Consider the following 15,766-nt stretch of genomic DNA (forward strand, 5'->3'; position numbering starts at 1 on the left):
GAACTGAAGTGGAACGCATTGTGCACTTGCGTTCCACAAGCAAAACATATGCTACCCAATACATAGAAATTTGGCAGAGAGCTGACGCCTGCGCAGGCAGCGCAGTTGAACGTCAAACGAAAGAAAATTCCTTTTTCTTTGCTGCGGAGCCTTGGCTGAAGGATTTTCGCACGTTACATAAAATTCCAATACAATATTAGTTTAACTTTTAGTTTTTCCAGTAATTTCAACGTTAATTTTTCACAAAAATGCAGCAATAGTTGTGGCGCACCATAAAATAAAGAAAGAAAGAAAAGTGAGCTTAATAAAAATGTGCACATAACTGTAAAGCAAAAGCAGTCGGGCGCCATTTGTGTGCTGCCACAAAATTGTACATAAAAGATTCCATTATTAAAATTCGAAAGCAAATTTGCTTTTGTGTATAAGTTCGTTAACTAATGCATTAAAAATTTAAAACGTGTTTAAGCCATTCGACAACAAATTCAACAAAATCGATATACTACAGCCACAAACGCACATAAGGCGTCCGAGTCGCACGTCTTGAAAAAAAAGGGGCCGCCGTCACCCAGCCACCCCAACATCCCCACCAAACAGCACCCACAGCATTCACATCAAAAGCATCCACCCACCAAAAAGTGTAGCAAAAAGCGCAAGCGAGAGAGCAATATCAAAAAAAATTAGCAAAAGCAAAAGACAATTGAAATAAAGCCATCATGTCATTCATAACGAAATTGAAAGCTACGCCATTGCCTCCATTGCCACCATTGAAGAACATACTCAATGTGGCCATGCAAACGGCCAGACAGACCATTCCAGACCGCAAGGATTACCAGCAGCCAGGCGGAGCGAGCGGCAGCAATCCGCAGCAGAACTTTGCGCAGTCTCAAGGTCAAGCCATGTTTACAGCAGGCGAAGGCGATGGCAGCGAGCAGACCACAGAGATGAGCTCAAATCCGTTTCGCAATGCCACAGCATGGAACAATGAGGGTGAGGCTGAGGGTGAATACAAAAACGAATACCAGAGCACATCATTCAACGAGTACGATGGTAGATATCAGCAGACGGATGGCTTCAGGTGCGTATCAACAATAGGTAGCTACGCTGCGCCAGCATTTGACAATAATTCTTTGCATTTCTTTCTAGGCAAAGCAGCATAGCCTCTGAAGGCAGTTCGTTTGTCTGCGAGGGTGAGGGTGGCGGCGGCTCCAAAATCGACGAGTTCCAGGCGGGATGGAATGTGACAAATGCCATACAGGGCATGTTTATTGTATCGCTTCCGTTTGCTGTGCTGCATGGCGGCTACTGGGCAATTATAGCGATGGTGGGAATTGCACACATCTGCTGCTATACGGGCAAAGTGCTGGTGCAGTGCCTCTACGAACCGGATCCCACAACTGGTCAGATGGTGCGTGTGCGTGACAGTTATGTAGCCATTGCCAAGGTCTGTTTTGGACCCAAGTTAGGAGCACGCGCCGTTAGCATTGCCCAGCTTATAGAGCTGCTCATGACCTGTATACTCTATGTGGTGGTCTGTGGAGATTTACTGGCGGGTACTTACCCGCAGGGCTCGTTTGATTCTCGCTCTTGGATGCTGTTCGTGGGAATTTTTCTGCTGCCAATGGGCTTCCTTAAGTCGCTCAAAATGGTCTCTACGTTATCCTTTTGGTGCACCATGTCGCATATTGTAATCAATGCCGTTATATTGGGCTATTGCCTGCTGCAAATTGGCGACTGGGGCTGGTCCAAGGTCCGCTGGAGCATTGACATGGAGAACTTTCCCATTTCATTGGGCGTCATTGTCTTCTCCTACACTTCGCAAATATTTTTGCCCACACTCGAGGGCAACATGATCGATCGCTCAAAGTTCAACTGGATGCTGGACTGGTCTCACATAGCTGCCGCCGTATTTAAAGCTGGCTTTGGTTACATCTGCTTTCTGACCTTTCAAAATGATACACAGCAGGTGATTACCAACAATCTGCACTCCCAGGGCTTTAAGGGTATGGTTAACTTTTTCTTGGTCATCAAAGCCATCTTGAGCTATCCCTTGCCATACTATGCTGCCTGTGAACTGCTTGAACGCAACTTCTTTCGTGGTCCGCCAAAGACAAAATTCCCCACCATTTGGAATCTGGATGGTGAGCTTAAGGTGTGGGGTCTGGGCTTCCGTGTGGGCATCATTGTTACCACCATACTTATGGCCATATTTATACCGCATTTCTCCATACTAATGGGTTTTATTGGCAGCTTTACGGGCACTATGCTTAGTTTTATCTGGCCCTGTTATTTTCATATTAAGATCAAGGGTCATCTGCTAGATCAGAAGGAAATAGCCAAGGATTACATTATTATTGCGCTGGGCGTGCTATTCGGCGTTATAGGCATCTATGATTCTGGCAATGCACTAATCAATGCATTCGAAATTGGTCTTCCATTTTAAATATTTTATTTTAAAACGACAAAAATACGAATACAATGCAAACACATTGTTATATATATATAACTTGGGCTGCATTCTTGGCTAACGAATTAGCGCAACATGTCTTCCAAAACTATAATTGTTATTTATTAATATTTTTTAGCCAAGCTTGCAGTCCATGACGACAAAAACAATAACTTTAGTCTGTAAGTAACGAAACGCAAGTCTTCCAAACAAAGCGAACAAATGTCTTCCAAACAAACAAATAAAATATATATACATATTTATATATATTACTGAAATCCTAAGCTATTTTAAGCTAGACAATATTATTATACATATATGCGACTATTAAAAAGAGTATTATTTATTATAGTGGAAATTTAAATGGGACAACAATAAACTGCATATGTACACCATTATACAAAACCAAACATGTATTTAAGTCTTTAAACAATAGATAGAACGCATTGTTTATATATATACACCTACAAAGTTGATACGTTTTTTTAAACGCTTGAATTATATAGTTACTGTACTTGTAAACAACACTAGCATCTTTTTAAAAATTCTCAATAAAAACCAAACATCCATCTCACGTTAAATTTGAACTAAGTAACATACGTATTATATGTTTTATTACAACAAAGTACGTAACTACTATACGTACTATAAATTTCATAAAAACAAAGGAAATAGTATTTTAAAAATTTATATATTTTTATATAAAGTTGTATACATTTAATTGTTAATAATTCAAGAACATTAGTTGCTTTTAGGTAATTAGTACGGTTTGTAAAAAAATATTGTCATGATTGCTTAGGCACTATATATGAATATGATATGCGTTAGTTTAGACAAGACTTGTTAGTTGGAGGTTTTATAGAACTTATGATCATGCGTACTCCTGGTATGTTGGAATGCACCTTGCTTAATCTTATGCACAGCACACGTTGTTGTTGGGGCAGTTATATATTCACTCTTATACATACTGGAGCCAGTAAACTTTTCGTTGCCTAGATTAATGGAGGATTGATTGCCGCGGCGTACGTTGACAACACGCTCGGTATGACCATGTGCATTGTATGAGGAGGATGGAAAATCAAAGCTCGAGGCATGCTGGTTGCCGCGATGACGCGTCACATGACGCTCAGTATGGGATTGAGATGGAAATTCCAGACCACCCGACACAATAGTACGCGTTGTAGTTGTTCTCTCCACATTGGACCGATTGGCATCATTGCCGCCAGCTATAATACGCGACATATTAGATGAAGACGATTTCATCAGAAGGTCCTTGTTTTCCTTATGCATGCTGCAGCTTCGACGTTCAGTAGCGTAGCTGTTGCTTAAATCTGACTCCCTATTTTGACGATGTAAGCTGCTATAGCTCTGACGATCGGTTGCAGTAGAGCTATAGGGTTGCTCATGCAAGTTTAATATGCTCTTACGTTGCATTTTGCCGTTGGAAGTCAGGCTGCTGTTCATGCCATTTGAATCGCTTGTAGTGTTCTTGCGATGGAATATAGAATTGGAGACATCAGCTTCCGAGGAGAACTCACTCTTTCTATGATGGAAGTGCTTGGACGAGGACGAATGCGTTGTTGAACCAGTGACAATATTGCTGGACGATGTATTATTGCCCACAACTTGCGAGCCACCTGTGGTACCACCTGTAACAATCTCTCTGGTCACATGAGTAGTAGAACCTCCTGTTATGTTATTGGCTGATGTAGTGCCATGATGTGTGTTCGTTGCTGAGGAATTACGGTGTGTTGTTGTTCCTCCTATTATGTTGTTGGTCGATGTAGTACCGTGGATAGTTGTTGATCCTCTTGTAATGTTGCTGGTTGATGTAGTACCATGCTGTGTTGTTGGGCCTCCTGTTATGTTGTTGGGTGATGTTGTGCTACAATGTGTGTTAGTTGCTGTAGTATCATGCTGTGTTGTTGCTCCTCCTATTATGTTGTTGGTCGATGTAGTACCATGTATAGTTGTTGATCCTCTTGTAATATTACTGGTTGACGTAGTGCCATGGTGAGTTGTTGATCCTCTTATTATGTTACTTGTTTGTTGGATTGTTGTTGATCCTCCTGTTATGTTGTTGGTTGATGTAGTGCCATGGATTGTTGTTGATCCACCTGTTATGTTGTTTGTAGATGTAGTACCATGAATAGTTGTTGATCCTCCTGTTATGTTGTTGGTTGCAGTATTTCCGCGCTGTGTTGTCCTTGTTGTTGAGGAAGTTTGAAGCGCTCTATTGTCCGCGGTTGAGTCAGTAACATTTGTAGTATTGTTACTAGTAGAGCCAGTAATTCTAGCTGTGCTAATATCCGTCGAGCCAGTAATTTTCTCTGTATTTACTGAAGACTTTTCCAAGACATTAACATTCCTTTGCAGTGAAGTTGATTCCTTGTGAATGTTTTGAGTATTTTCAATATTCGTTGTAGTTGTATTTCTGGCTACATTCTCAATAACATTTATTTTAGCTGGTCGCTTTACATATTCTGTTTCGGGTTCCTTCTTAACTCGCCCACCGACAACTGTTGTAACCTTCTTTGTCGAAACAATAATTAGACCATCGACTGGATTCTTACTGTTAGAGTCGACCTGCTTAATCGCATCCTTGCCAGATACAAAGTTCATTTGGTTGGTTGTTTTTAGAATTGATGTATCATTGCCCAAAGTAATAGATGAACTGTTGTGCTTGTATTTCTGGGTACGCTGAACATTCTCAATGTTGGTCTTACGAGTTGTTGTTTTGTTGTAGTCATCTTTTCTTGTAACTGTCATAGTGCCTTCTAACTTCAGATTATCTACTGGACGCTTTGGTGTTTCCCTCTGGACGGTCATGGTGCTATCGGTTTCAGTCCTATCAGTTTTTCGATAAAATTCACCTTCAGGCTTTAAGTTATCCTTGGGCTTCTTCTGAACTGGTCTATCCGCGGGCTTAAAGGTTGATTTTTCCGGAGTATAGAATGGTCCCTCAACCTTTAAGTTATCGCTTGGTCTAACTTGATCAGGTCTCTTAACATGATGATATTCTTCTTTCCTGGTAAACGTCATTTCACCTTCTGTCTTTAAGTTGTCTTTTCGTATAACAGTTGTGACCTTGTCGGAAGGCTTGAACGATTCTTTTTCTGGTATATGCATTTTGCCTTCTTGTTTTAAATTGTCTTGGGGTTTCTTTTGCTTAGGCCTTTCCGCAGGCTTATATCCAGGCTTTTCTGGAGTATAGAAGTCCCCATCCATTTTCAAGTTGTCTTTATGCTTGACAACAGTCACACGTTCAGCTGTATGGTATTTTGGCTTTTCTGGTCTGTAAAATTCACCACTTGTTTTCAAATTATCAGTAGGTTTTACTTGCTCAGGCCGAACAACATACTGATATTCTTTTTTCTCTATAAATGTCATTTCGCCTTCAGTCGTCAAATTATCCTTTCTAATTATCCTTTCGTTTTTCTCTGCTGGGCGGTATACTTGCTTTTGTGGAGTAACAAATTCACCTTCAGGCTTCAGATTGTCCACTGGTTTCTTCTGTACAGGGCGTTCTGCGGGCTTGTAGCCTGGTTTCTCTGGAGCATAAAAGTCGCCTTCTTGTTTGAGATTGTCCTCTGGCTTCTTTTGCGTGGGTCGTTCTGCTGGTTTGTATTTCGGCTTCTCAGGAGTATAAAATTCACCCTCTTGTCTAAGATTGTCCTCCGGTCGCACCTGACTTGGACGCTCCCCTGGCCTGTACTTTGGCTTTTCAGGACTGTAAAATTCACCTTCAGGCTTCAGATTGTCAGTATGCTTCACTTGTTTTGGACGTTCGGCTGGCATGTAGCCTGGTTTATCTGGAGCGTAGAAGTCACCTTCCGGTCTAAGATTATCTTCCGGACGCACCTGAGCTGGACGCTCTCCAGGACTGTATTTCGGCTTATCAGGACTGTAAAATTCACCTTCAGGCTTCAGATTATCCGTAGGCTTTATTTGCTCTGGACGTTCAGCTGGTTTATACTTCGGTTTATCTGGGGCATAAAAATCACCCTCAGGTTTCAAATTATCTGTGGGCTTAACTTGCTCAGGGCGTACAACATATTGATATTCCTTTCTTTCTGTAAATGTCATTTCGCCTTCAGTAGTCAGATTATCCTTTCTGATGATCCTTTCAGTTTTGTCTGCTGGCCTGTAGACTTGTTTTTCCGGCTGAACAAATTCGCCTTCTGGTTTTAAATTGTCTACTGGTTTCTTTTGCACTGGGCGTTCGGCAGGCTTATAGCCAGGCTTCTCTGGAGTGTAAAATTCTCCTTCTGGTCTTAGATTATCTTCCGGACGCACCTGAGCTGGACGCTCTCCAGGACTGTATTTCGGCTTATCAGGACTGTAAAATTCACCTTCAGGCTTCAGATTATCCGTAGGCTTTATTTGCTCTGGACGTTCAGCTGGCTTATACTTCGGTTTATCTGGGGCATAAAAATCACCCTCAGGTTTCAAATTATCGGTGGGCTTGACTTGCTCAGGACGTACAACATATTGATATTCCACCTGCTCAGTAAATGTCATTTCACCTTCAGTTGTCAAATTATCCTTTCTGATTATCCTTTCGTTTTTCTCTGCAGGCCGGTAGACTTGTTTTTCCGGCTTGACAAATTCACCTTCTGGTTTCAAGTTGTCTACTGGTTTCTTTTGCACTGGGCGTTCGGCAGGCTTATAGCCGGGCTTCTCTGGAGTGTAGAATTCACCTTCAGGTCTTAGATTATCTTCTGGTCGTACTTGACTTGGACGCTCGCCTGGCCTATATTTCGGCTTATCTGGACTGTAAAATTCTCCTTCGGGCTTCAGTATCAGTTGGCTTTATTTGCTCTGGACGTTCAGCTGGCTTATACTTCGGTTTATCTGGGGCATAAAAATCACCCTCAGGTTTCAAATTATCGGTGGGCTTGACTTGCTCAGGACGTACAACATATTGATATTCCACCTGTTCAGTAAATGTCATTTCACCTTCAGTTGTCAAATTATCCTTTCTGATTATCCTTTCGTTTTTCTCTGCAGGCCGGTAGACTTGTTTTTCCGGCTTGACAAATTCACCTTCTGGTTTCAGGTTATCCACTGGTTTCTTCTGCAATGGGCGTTCGGCGGGCCTATAACCGGGCTTCTCTGGAGTGTAAAATTCTCCTTCTGGTCTTAGATTATCTTCTGGTCGTACCTGGCTTGGACGCTCGCCTGGCCTATATTTCGGCTTATCTGGACTGTAGAATTCTCCTTCTGGTTTAAGATTATCAGTGGGCCTTACTTGTTCTGGACGCTCAGCGGGTCTATAGCCAGGCTTCTCGGGAGCGTAGAATTCACCTTCAGGTCTTAAATTATCTTCTGGTCGTACTTGACTTGGACGCTCGCCTGGCCTATATTTCGGCTTGTCAGGACTGTAAAATTCTCCTTCGGGCTTCAGATTATCCGTTGGCTTTATTTGCTCTGGACGTTCAGCTGGTTTATACTTCGGTTTATCTGGTGTATAGAAATCACCCTCGGGTTTCAGATTATCTGTGGGCTTGACTTGCTCAGGACGTACAACATATTGATATTCCACCTGTTCAGTAAATGTCATTTCACCTTCAGTTGTCAAATTATCCTTTCTGATTATCCTTTCGTTTTTCTCTGCAGGCCGGTAGACTTGTTTTTCCGGCTTGACAAATTCACCTTCTGGTTTCAGGTTATCCACTGGTTTCTTCTGCAATGGGCGTTCGGCGGGCCTATAACCGGGCTTCTCTGGAGTGTAAAATTCTCCTTCTGGTCTTAGATTATCTTCTGGTCGTACCTGGCTTGGACGCTCGCCTGGCCTATATTTCGGCTTATCTGGACTGTAGAATTCTCCTTCTGGTTTTAGATTATCAGTGGGCCTTACTTGATCTGGACGCTCAGCGGGCCTATAGCCGGGCTTCTCGGGAGTGTAGAATTCACCTTCAGGTCTTAAATTATCTTCCGGTCGTACTTGACTTGGACGCTCGCCTGGCCTATATTTCGGCTTATCTGGACTGTAGAATTCTCCTTCGGGTTTCAGATTATCAGTTGGCCTTATTTGCTCTGGACGTTCAGCTGGCTTATACTTCGGTTTATCTGGTGTATAGAAATCACCCTCTGGTTTCAGATTATCTGTGGGCTTGACTTGCTCAGGACGTACAACATATTGATATTCCACCTGCTCAGTAAATGTCATTTCACCTTCAGTTGTCAAATTATCCTTTCTGATTATCCTTTCGTTTTTCTCTGCAGGCCGGTAAACTTGTTTTTCCGGCTTGACAAATTCACCTTCTGGTTTCAGGTTATCCACTGGTCTCTTTTGCGCTGGGCGTTCGGCGGGCTTATATCCAGGTTTTTCTGGACTGTAGAATTCACCTTCTGGTCTAAGATTATCTTCCGGCCGAACCTGACTTGGACGCTCTCCTGGCCTGTACTTTGGCTTTTCAGGACTGTAAAATTCTCCTTCGGGCTTTAGATTGTCAGTTGGCCTAACTTGCTCTGGACGATCAGCGGGCCTGTATCCGGGCTTATCTGGTGTGTAGAAGTCACCCTCAGGCTTTAGGTTATCTGTTGGCTTGACTTGGTCGGGGCGTACAACATATTGATATTCCACTCTTTCGGTAAATGTCATTTCGCCTTCAGTTGTCAAATTATCCTTTCTGATTATCCTTTCGTTTTTCTCTGCAGGGCGGTAGACTTGTTTTTCCGGCTTGACAAATTCACCTTCGGGTTTCAGGTTATCCACTGGTTTCTTCTGCAATGGGCGTTCGGCGGGCCTATAACCGGGCTTCTCTGGAGTGTAAAATTCTCCTTCTGGTCTTAGATTATCTTCTGGTCGTACCTGGCTTGGACGCTCGCCTGGCCTATATTTCGGCTTATCTGGACTGTAGAATTCACCTTCTGGTTTTAGATTATCAGTGGGCCTAACTTGTTCGGGACGCTCAGCGGGTCTATAGCCGGGCTTCTCGGGAGTGTAGAATTCACCTTCAGGTCTTAAATTATCTTCCGGTCGTACTTGACTTGGACGTTCGCCTGGCCTATATTTCGGCTTATCTGGACTGTAGAATTCCCCTTCGGGTTTCAGATTATCAGTAGGTCTAACTTGTTCAGGCCGTTCTGATGGCCTATAGCCAGGTTTCTCTGGAGTATAGAATTCACCCTCGGGCCTTAGATTATCTTCTGGTCGTACTTGACTTGGGCGCTCGCCTGGCCTATATTTCGGCTTCTCTGGACTGTAGAATTCTCCTTCGGGTTTCAGGTTATCAGTTGGCCTTACTTGTTCTGGGCGTTCCGATGGTCTATAGCCAGGTTTCTCTGGAGTGTAGAATTCACCTTCAGGTCGTAAATTATCTTCTGGTCGTACTTGACTCGGACGCTCGCCTGGCCTATATTTCGGTTTATCTGGACTGTAGAATTCCCCTTCGGGCTTAAGATTATCAGTGGGCCTCACTTGTTCTGGGCGTTCGCCGGGCCTGTAGCCAGGTTTCTCGGGAGTGTAGAATTCACCTTCAGGTCGTAAATTATCTTCTGGTCGTACTTGACTTGGACGCTCGCCTGGCCTATATTTCGGTTTATCTGGACTGTAGAATTCTCCTTCAGGCTTCAGATTATCAGTAGGCCTCACTTGTTCTGGCCGTTCTGATGGCCTATAGCCGGGTTTGTCTGGAGTGTAGAATTCACCTTCTGGCCTTAGATTATCTTCTGGTCGTACTTGACTTGGACGCTCGCCCGGCCTGTATTTCGGCTTTTCTGGACTGTAGAATTCTCCTTCAGGCTTCAGATTATCAGTAGGCCTCACTTGCTCTGGACGTTCAGCGGGTCTGTATCCAGTCTTTTCTGGTGTATAGAAATCACCCTCAGGTTTCAAATTATCTGTTGGCTTAACTTGTTCAGGGCGTACAACATATTGATACTCCTCCCTTTCTGTAAATGTCATTTCGCCTTCAGTAGTCAAGTTATCCTTTCTGATGATCCTTTCGGGTTTCTCTGCTGGTCTAAAGCCTTCTTTTTCTGGAACAACAAATTCGCCTTCTGGTTTTAAATTGTCGACTGGTTTTTTTTGCACAGGGCGCTCTGCAGGCTTATAACCTGGTTTGTCTGGAGTATAAAATTCGCCTTCTGGCCGCAGATTATCCTCTGGAATCTTTTGTGTTGGACGTTCGCCAGGCTTATACTTTGGTTTCTCTGGAGTATAAAACTCTCCTTCTGGCTTCAGATTGTCTGTGGGCTTGACATATCCCGGGCGTTCAATATATTGGTATTCCTCTTTTTCAATAAAAGTCATCTCGCCTTCAGTACGCAGGTTGTCAGTGTGTACAATTTTTTCGCGCCTTTCGCTTGGCTTATACGGTTCTTTTTGTGGTACTACAAAATCTCCCTCTAGCTTAAGGTTGTCTTCAGGCTTCTTAATAACTACGTAATCTACAAATATGTCTTCAGTTTTCTTAGGAATGTCTTTTTTAGACCACGTGTTGGTACGAATCCTTGTGTATGTTTCATCGACGTTATCTAAATTGATAGAAATTAACAAAGTTTAATTTAAGCAATATGTTGTATATTGTAAATACTTACCATCAAATTCAACAACAGTATTCTCAGTGGTTTTTGTGGTGCTGGTTGTACAATGATGACGACTGTAAATGCGAATACAATTATTAAACAAAAACACGCATTTATGTTGTATGTAACATACCCGCAAGTGCATATTTCACAAATACACCTCTCGCTATGTGTTGTTTTCTTGTTTTTGTCGACTCCACGCTGAAATTGAGCATAATTAAATAACATGGTAAAATGGCGCTAGCAAGTAACTTACGGTTCTTGAATCGTCTAGGCGTTGCTTATCAGTGCGCACATAATCGATTTCATCATAAATATTTTCGGTAATATTTTTGTGTTTCGATGTTTCGTTTAGATTCAATGTGATATTTTCATTGTTTTCATTAATTGAGGTGTTCCTTTCAATTTCCACAAACTCATCTATATAGACTGTCTTTTTGGGTTGCTCAACAATTTTCTCAATGACATCCGTATGCACTTTCTCGTCTAGCACACGCCAATCGTTAATGCTTGCATCAAATATCTAAAGCAAGAGAAATACATTAAGCAACTTGTACTACAGGCAATGACCTTAATTCAGTTACAAACAAACACAAGCGTGCACACCCAGCAAACTAGTGCACACAAATAATAAAAAGCATAACAGCTAGTAGTAGTAGTAGTAGTAGTGGTGCTTACCTTTGTAACTTCTGTGGTGGTCGTTATGTTGGCTACATCGGTATTATCTTTCTCAATTTCACGAGCAATGTCATTGGGCACAAAAGCTTTCGTATCTGTGTACGACTTTTCGTCGACAACTGTCCACTTGCCAAGCTTTGTGTCGTAGACTTTGGTTGTGTATGTCGTAGTTGTGGTATTGATGACATCATCAACTATTTCGGGATAGCCCACATCACTGCTGCTGTCCACAATACGTTCGTCCACCACACGCCACATGTTGTTGCGACGGTCATAAATCTTCTTCTTATATGTGATTTTGGTGGTTCCATCCGTATCCTTGCTGACATAACGCTCAAATGTGGGCCCCTTCTTGCTGGTATTGTGCGTGGTGCCATCGCTGTATTCCGTCCAGGTCTTGGTTTTTACATCATAGACCTCTTTTTTGGAATTGGCCGTTGACTGTTTGGTGCTGCTGCTGCTGCTGCTGCTGCTGCGATTGACGCTGCTTTCGCTGACCTGCTTATTGCTGCTACTGCTGGTGTTGATGTTGGTGTTGGTGTTGATGGACTTTGTGGCACTCAAAGACGTTTGTTTATCAACATCAACGCTAACAGCTGTGCTCACGAGTTTATCGTCACGGCGCGTGGAAGTTAATGACGTTGTGCCGACCGGTTCGCGTTCAACAATGCGTTGCGACGTCACTGTTGTTGTTGTTGTCGATGACGTATCAGCAGCTGTTGGCAGCTTTAGGTTTGGCACGCTCTGAGATTCGCTGCCATTGCTGATGATGTTTGTGCTTGTGCTTTGTGTGTTTGCGTTTGTCTTGTTGATGTTAATGTTGCTGCTGTTGATGTTGCTGCTGCTTGTGTTGGTTTTGCTGTTGGTATTGTTGCTGGTGTTGGCAACCTGTTCGGTTACATCCACATACATATTGCTGCTGCTTGTCAGCGACGATGATGTCATACCGGTAGCCGTTGCCGCTCTCTCGCTTGCAATGAGCGTTTCGTTGGCGCTGTGCTGGTTGGAACTGGTTGTCGACTCAAAGTAACTGGAGCTGCTTGCCTGCTGCTGGCTGCTTGTCGATTTTGATGAGGACGTGTACATTTTGGAAACACTGCCACCACTGGCCGACATTAAAATGCCGCTGCTGCCGCTGCCGCTTGGAGCTTGGATCATTTCGACCACCTCAATGGGTACCGAAAAGACCGGTTCCTTTTTTTCACTTTCAAGCAAATCAATGGACGAAATTATTTGCTCATTGGCATAATCTTTGGAGATCTTGGCACGGCTTGAGCTGGTATACAACTGCGACTGCTGTGACTGCGACTGAGATTGAGATTTTGCTGTGTAGGAGGAGCTGCTGCTGGAGCTAAAGCCTTTACCACCTGTAGTCAAAGTAGTGCTTGACGCAGGCGCATAGGAAATCGACTCGTGCTCCATGGAGGTCGAGCTGCTGTTCGTCTCAAGCGTTGCCGTTGCATGCGGACCCAACTTTTTCGTTTGCTTGCTCGACGAGGCCGTTGCTGATGTTGTGGTGCTCGAGGTTGCGGGCGGGTGGGACGCCGACGCCGCCGACGCAGTCTCAGTTGCTGCTGTCGCAGACTGCGACAGCGACACTTGTTTCTTTTTATTGCTTTTTGATACCATTTTGTTGTCTCTCACTTTTCACACAGATATGAGGTAATCACTGCCTATGCACGGTGAATAATTTATGTGCGCTTGACTGAAACTTTCGTTGAATTTTCGTTGCTTTTATTAATCACAATTGTTAATTAGTATATGTGTGTGTGTGTCTATTGTATTAATTGTAATTAGTGTCGCCTAACTTTCAGAGCGGAATGTCGAAATAATTATTTTTAAATATTCGCGTTTTATATACTCTATGCGCGTATCATAGTTCAAGTTGAAAATAACAAAAACACACAGTGACACGCACACACAGAGAGAAAGAGAGGGACAGAGAGAGCGAGCGAGTGTGAGATAGTCGAACAGGCGGCAAGGTGAATACTTTGAGCGTTATAACACTTATGAGCGCGAGCGTAAAAAGCTTAGCACACACACACACACAGATACAATGAACCGAAGAGATACTTTTTTTTTTACTTGTATTACTTATATATTTTTTTAGCTTAGATGCTCAATTGGGCATATTTCGTTTTCGTATTCGTAAAGCACTTTAAAGATCAGACAACCGTCGCGAAGCACAACTCAAAACGTACTGATCAACGCTGCTGCCGTCTGGAGCTGCTTTCGAGCCAAAAAGCCAAAGCAGCAGCAGCAGCTAGCGGCGGCAGCGTTGAGCGTTTGTGGGCTTCATAAAGCTTTGCACGCGTGCGTGCGAGCGAGAGGCAAAGCGCTGCGCCTTCGCAAAAGGCAAAAACCAAAAGCCAGGCCAGGCCGACGCGACGCGTAGGTTGCCAATTGAGTTATGTATGTTTGTGTGTCTGTCTGTGGAGAGTAAAAATGCGTAGGCTAAGCGCTGAGACACAGTACAGAAACGCTCAACGCCTTTTTCTGCCACGCAGCCGAGTTCAATAAGCCTATATAAACACAATATGGCCAATACATATGTATATAGCATGATTCGAAAGTGCTCATAAAAACACAAAAGCCAAAACAAACAGCTGCTTGATGAGCGCCAGCGGCTACAAGCTCCAGCCAGAACCACACGCAAGCCGGGCCAGAGATCGCACCAAAATTAGCACACTGCCCAAAATTGGCAGCTTTTACTGCTTTTTGCCGTCTGACGGATGCACAATTATAATATACATTACAAACATACTTACATAGCGACGATTAGTCAGCAGAGCTGGTTTTTGTTTTTGCATTCACATTTTCGTCTAGTCAGGCGTTGCGTGGGCGCATCCGTACTCAATAACAGTCAAGATTAACTGCATATAGTATATATAGAGCGACATTGATGCGAAATTATAATTGCTTAATTGATTTATGCTGCAGTTTAAGGTGGGTGGTTCTCAAAAATATATAGCACAATCTGCTGAAAAATAAAGAATACATTTCAAACAAATGCTTGTTGCTTAAAGTTTAAATAATACGACCTCCAAAGCAGCTTGTTGTAGACAGTCAAATCTTAAGAAAAGCAAATTCAATTGTTGTTTGAGCTCCATGACGTCATACGCGGCGTATGAGCAACATGCGAAAGTCAGGCAGTCAAAACTTGTTTGCCGCTTGCCCGCGACACAAACTCGCACAAATACAAAACAAATAAAAACAACTAAAAGCGAGCCACAAAATGCAAAAAAATAAACAAAAAAAAAATACATTTATACATATAGAGATTTAAGTGAGCTACAAAAACTTGAGTTGTAGCACTGGTCTCTGCACTGTGGTACGAAATTTCAAGCGCCACAAGCTTAATTTGAACACAAATATGCGCTCAGTGCTGCTGTTAATGCTGTCCAATTGGAATTTAGTGCAGCAGCTAATTAGTCTCGTTTTTTATTTCGTAATTAATGTAGCACATCAATCCACTGTGTACAGCAGATGACATCTTTGCATTTTCCTTGGAATTGGAATTGAAGGCAAGCCAATTCGGAGCTAAATTTATGCGTCGCCACTCGTTTAAGTCAATTTATTTTAATTTAACAAGAAAAGCACAAATATATGCTTTTATTATTTTGACTGTGTGCACTGCTTATCAAGGTAAGGAGTGTACATGTCAAGCCCTTATTTGGATTCTCATGCCCAAAACTTTGTAGCCTTACACTTGTCAAAAAAAATGTCAAATGTACTTATAGGGCGCCAATTTTCGCAAGTCGCTTCAACTGAAGTGATGCAATCACGTAATTGCATAAACATTTTATTACTCGATAAGTATATATGCATTGGACATGCATGTGGCCAAATCATAAACAATTAACAAACTATTGTCTGGCGCTGAATGAAACACATATGCATATAAAATGTAGCGACAACTCAAATGCTTTGCATACTAAACATTCGCTACGTGCTACAGTGTATCTCAATTGGCCATATGGCTGGAGCTACATTTGGTTAAATGACGTGACTTTTTGCAAAAAACAGCGCTAATTGATTTTCATATTTAAGGGTAAATAATTGCAAATAGATTAGACTGCTTTTTGGCAAATCGTACGACAGAGACAGGTA

The 15,766-nt window shown here is 42.7% G+C and overlaps 2 protein-coding genes across 3 annotated transcripts; one reads left to right on the plus strand and one right to left on the minus strand.

The window, feature by feature from the left end:
* Positions 1–154: 154 nt before the first annotated feature.
* On the plus strand, positions 155–2,703 carry LOC108597773 (vesicular inhibitory amino acid transporter). 2 transcript variants are annotated; one of them, XM_017984489.2, is made up of 3 exons: positions 155–295; positions 803–1,075; positions 1,144–2,703. In XM_017984489.2, the coding sequence occupies exons 2-3, from the start codon at positions 897–899 to the stop codon at positions 2,438–2,440; spliced, it is 1,476 nt and encodes a 491-aa protein (XP_017839978.1). In that variant the 5' UTR covers positions 155–295; positions 803–896; the 3' UTR covers positions 2,441–2,703. The 2 variants fall into 2 exon arrangements, with proteins under 2 accessions (XP_017839978.1, XP_017839977.1); XM_017984488.2 differs by having other exon boundaries at positions 155–1,075.
* Positions 2,704–3,115: 412 nt separating this feature from the next.
* On the minus strand, positions 3,116–13,831 carry LOC108596571. The gene is given in 6 exon segments (XM_017982479.2): positions 3,116–7,244; positions 7,246–10,927; positions 10,991–11,052; positions 11,112–11,179; positions 11,235–11,501; positions 11,657–13,831. Coding segments are annotated over 6 exon segments (9,666 nt in total). The 5' UTR covers positions 13,286–13,831; the 3' UTR covers positions 3,116–3,286.
* Positions 13,832–15,766: the final 1,935 nt, after the last annotated feature.

The sequence above is a fragment of the Drosophila busckii genome, chromosome 2R (assembly GCF_011750605.1).
Source record: "Drosophila busckii strain San Diego stock center, stock number 13000-0081.31 chromosome 2R, ASM1175060v1, whole genome shotgun sequence".
Taxonomy (NCBI): Eukaryota; Metazoa; Arthropoda; class Insecta; order Diptera; family Drosophilidae; genus Drosophila; species Drosophila busckii.

Bases quoted from the DNA above. Each gene is read 5' to 3' on its own strand.
- LOC108597773 (XM_017984488.2), top strand. From the start codon at position 714: ATGTCATTCATAACGAAATTGAAAGCTACGCCATTGCCTCCATTGCCA. The intron at 1,076-1,143 runs GTGCGTATCAAC...ATTTCTTTCTAG, and splicing joins CAGCAGACGGATGGCTTCAG to GCAAAGCAGCATAGCCTCTG.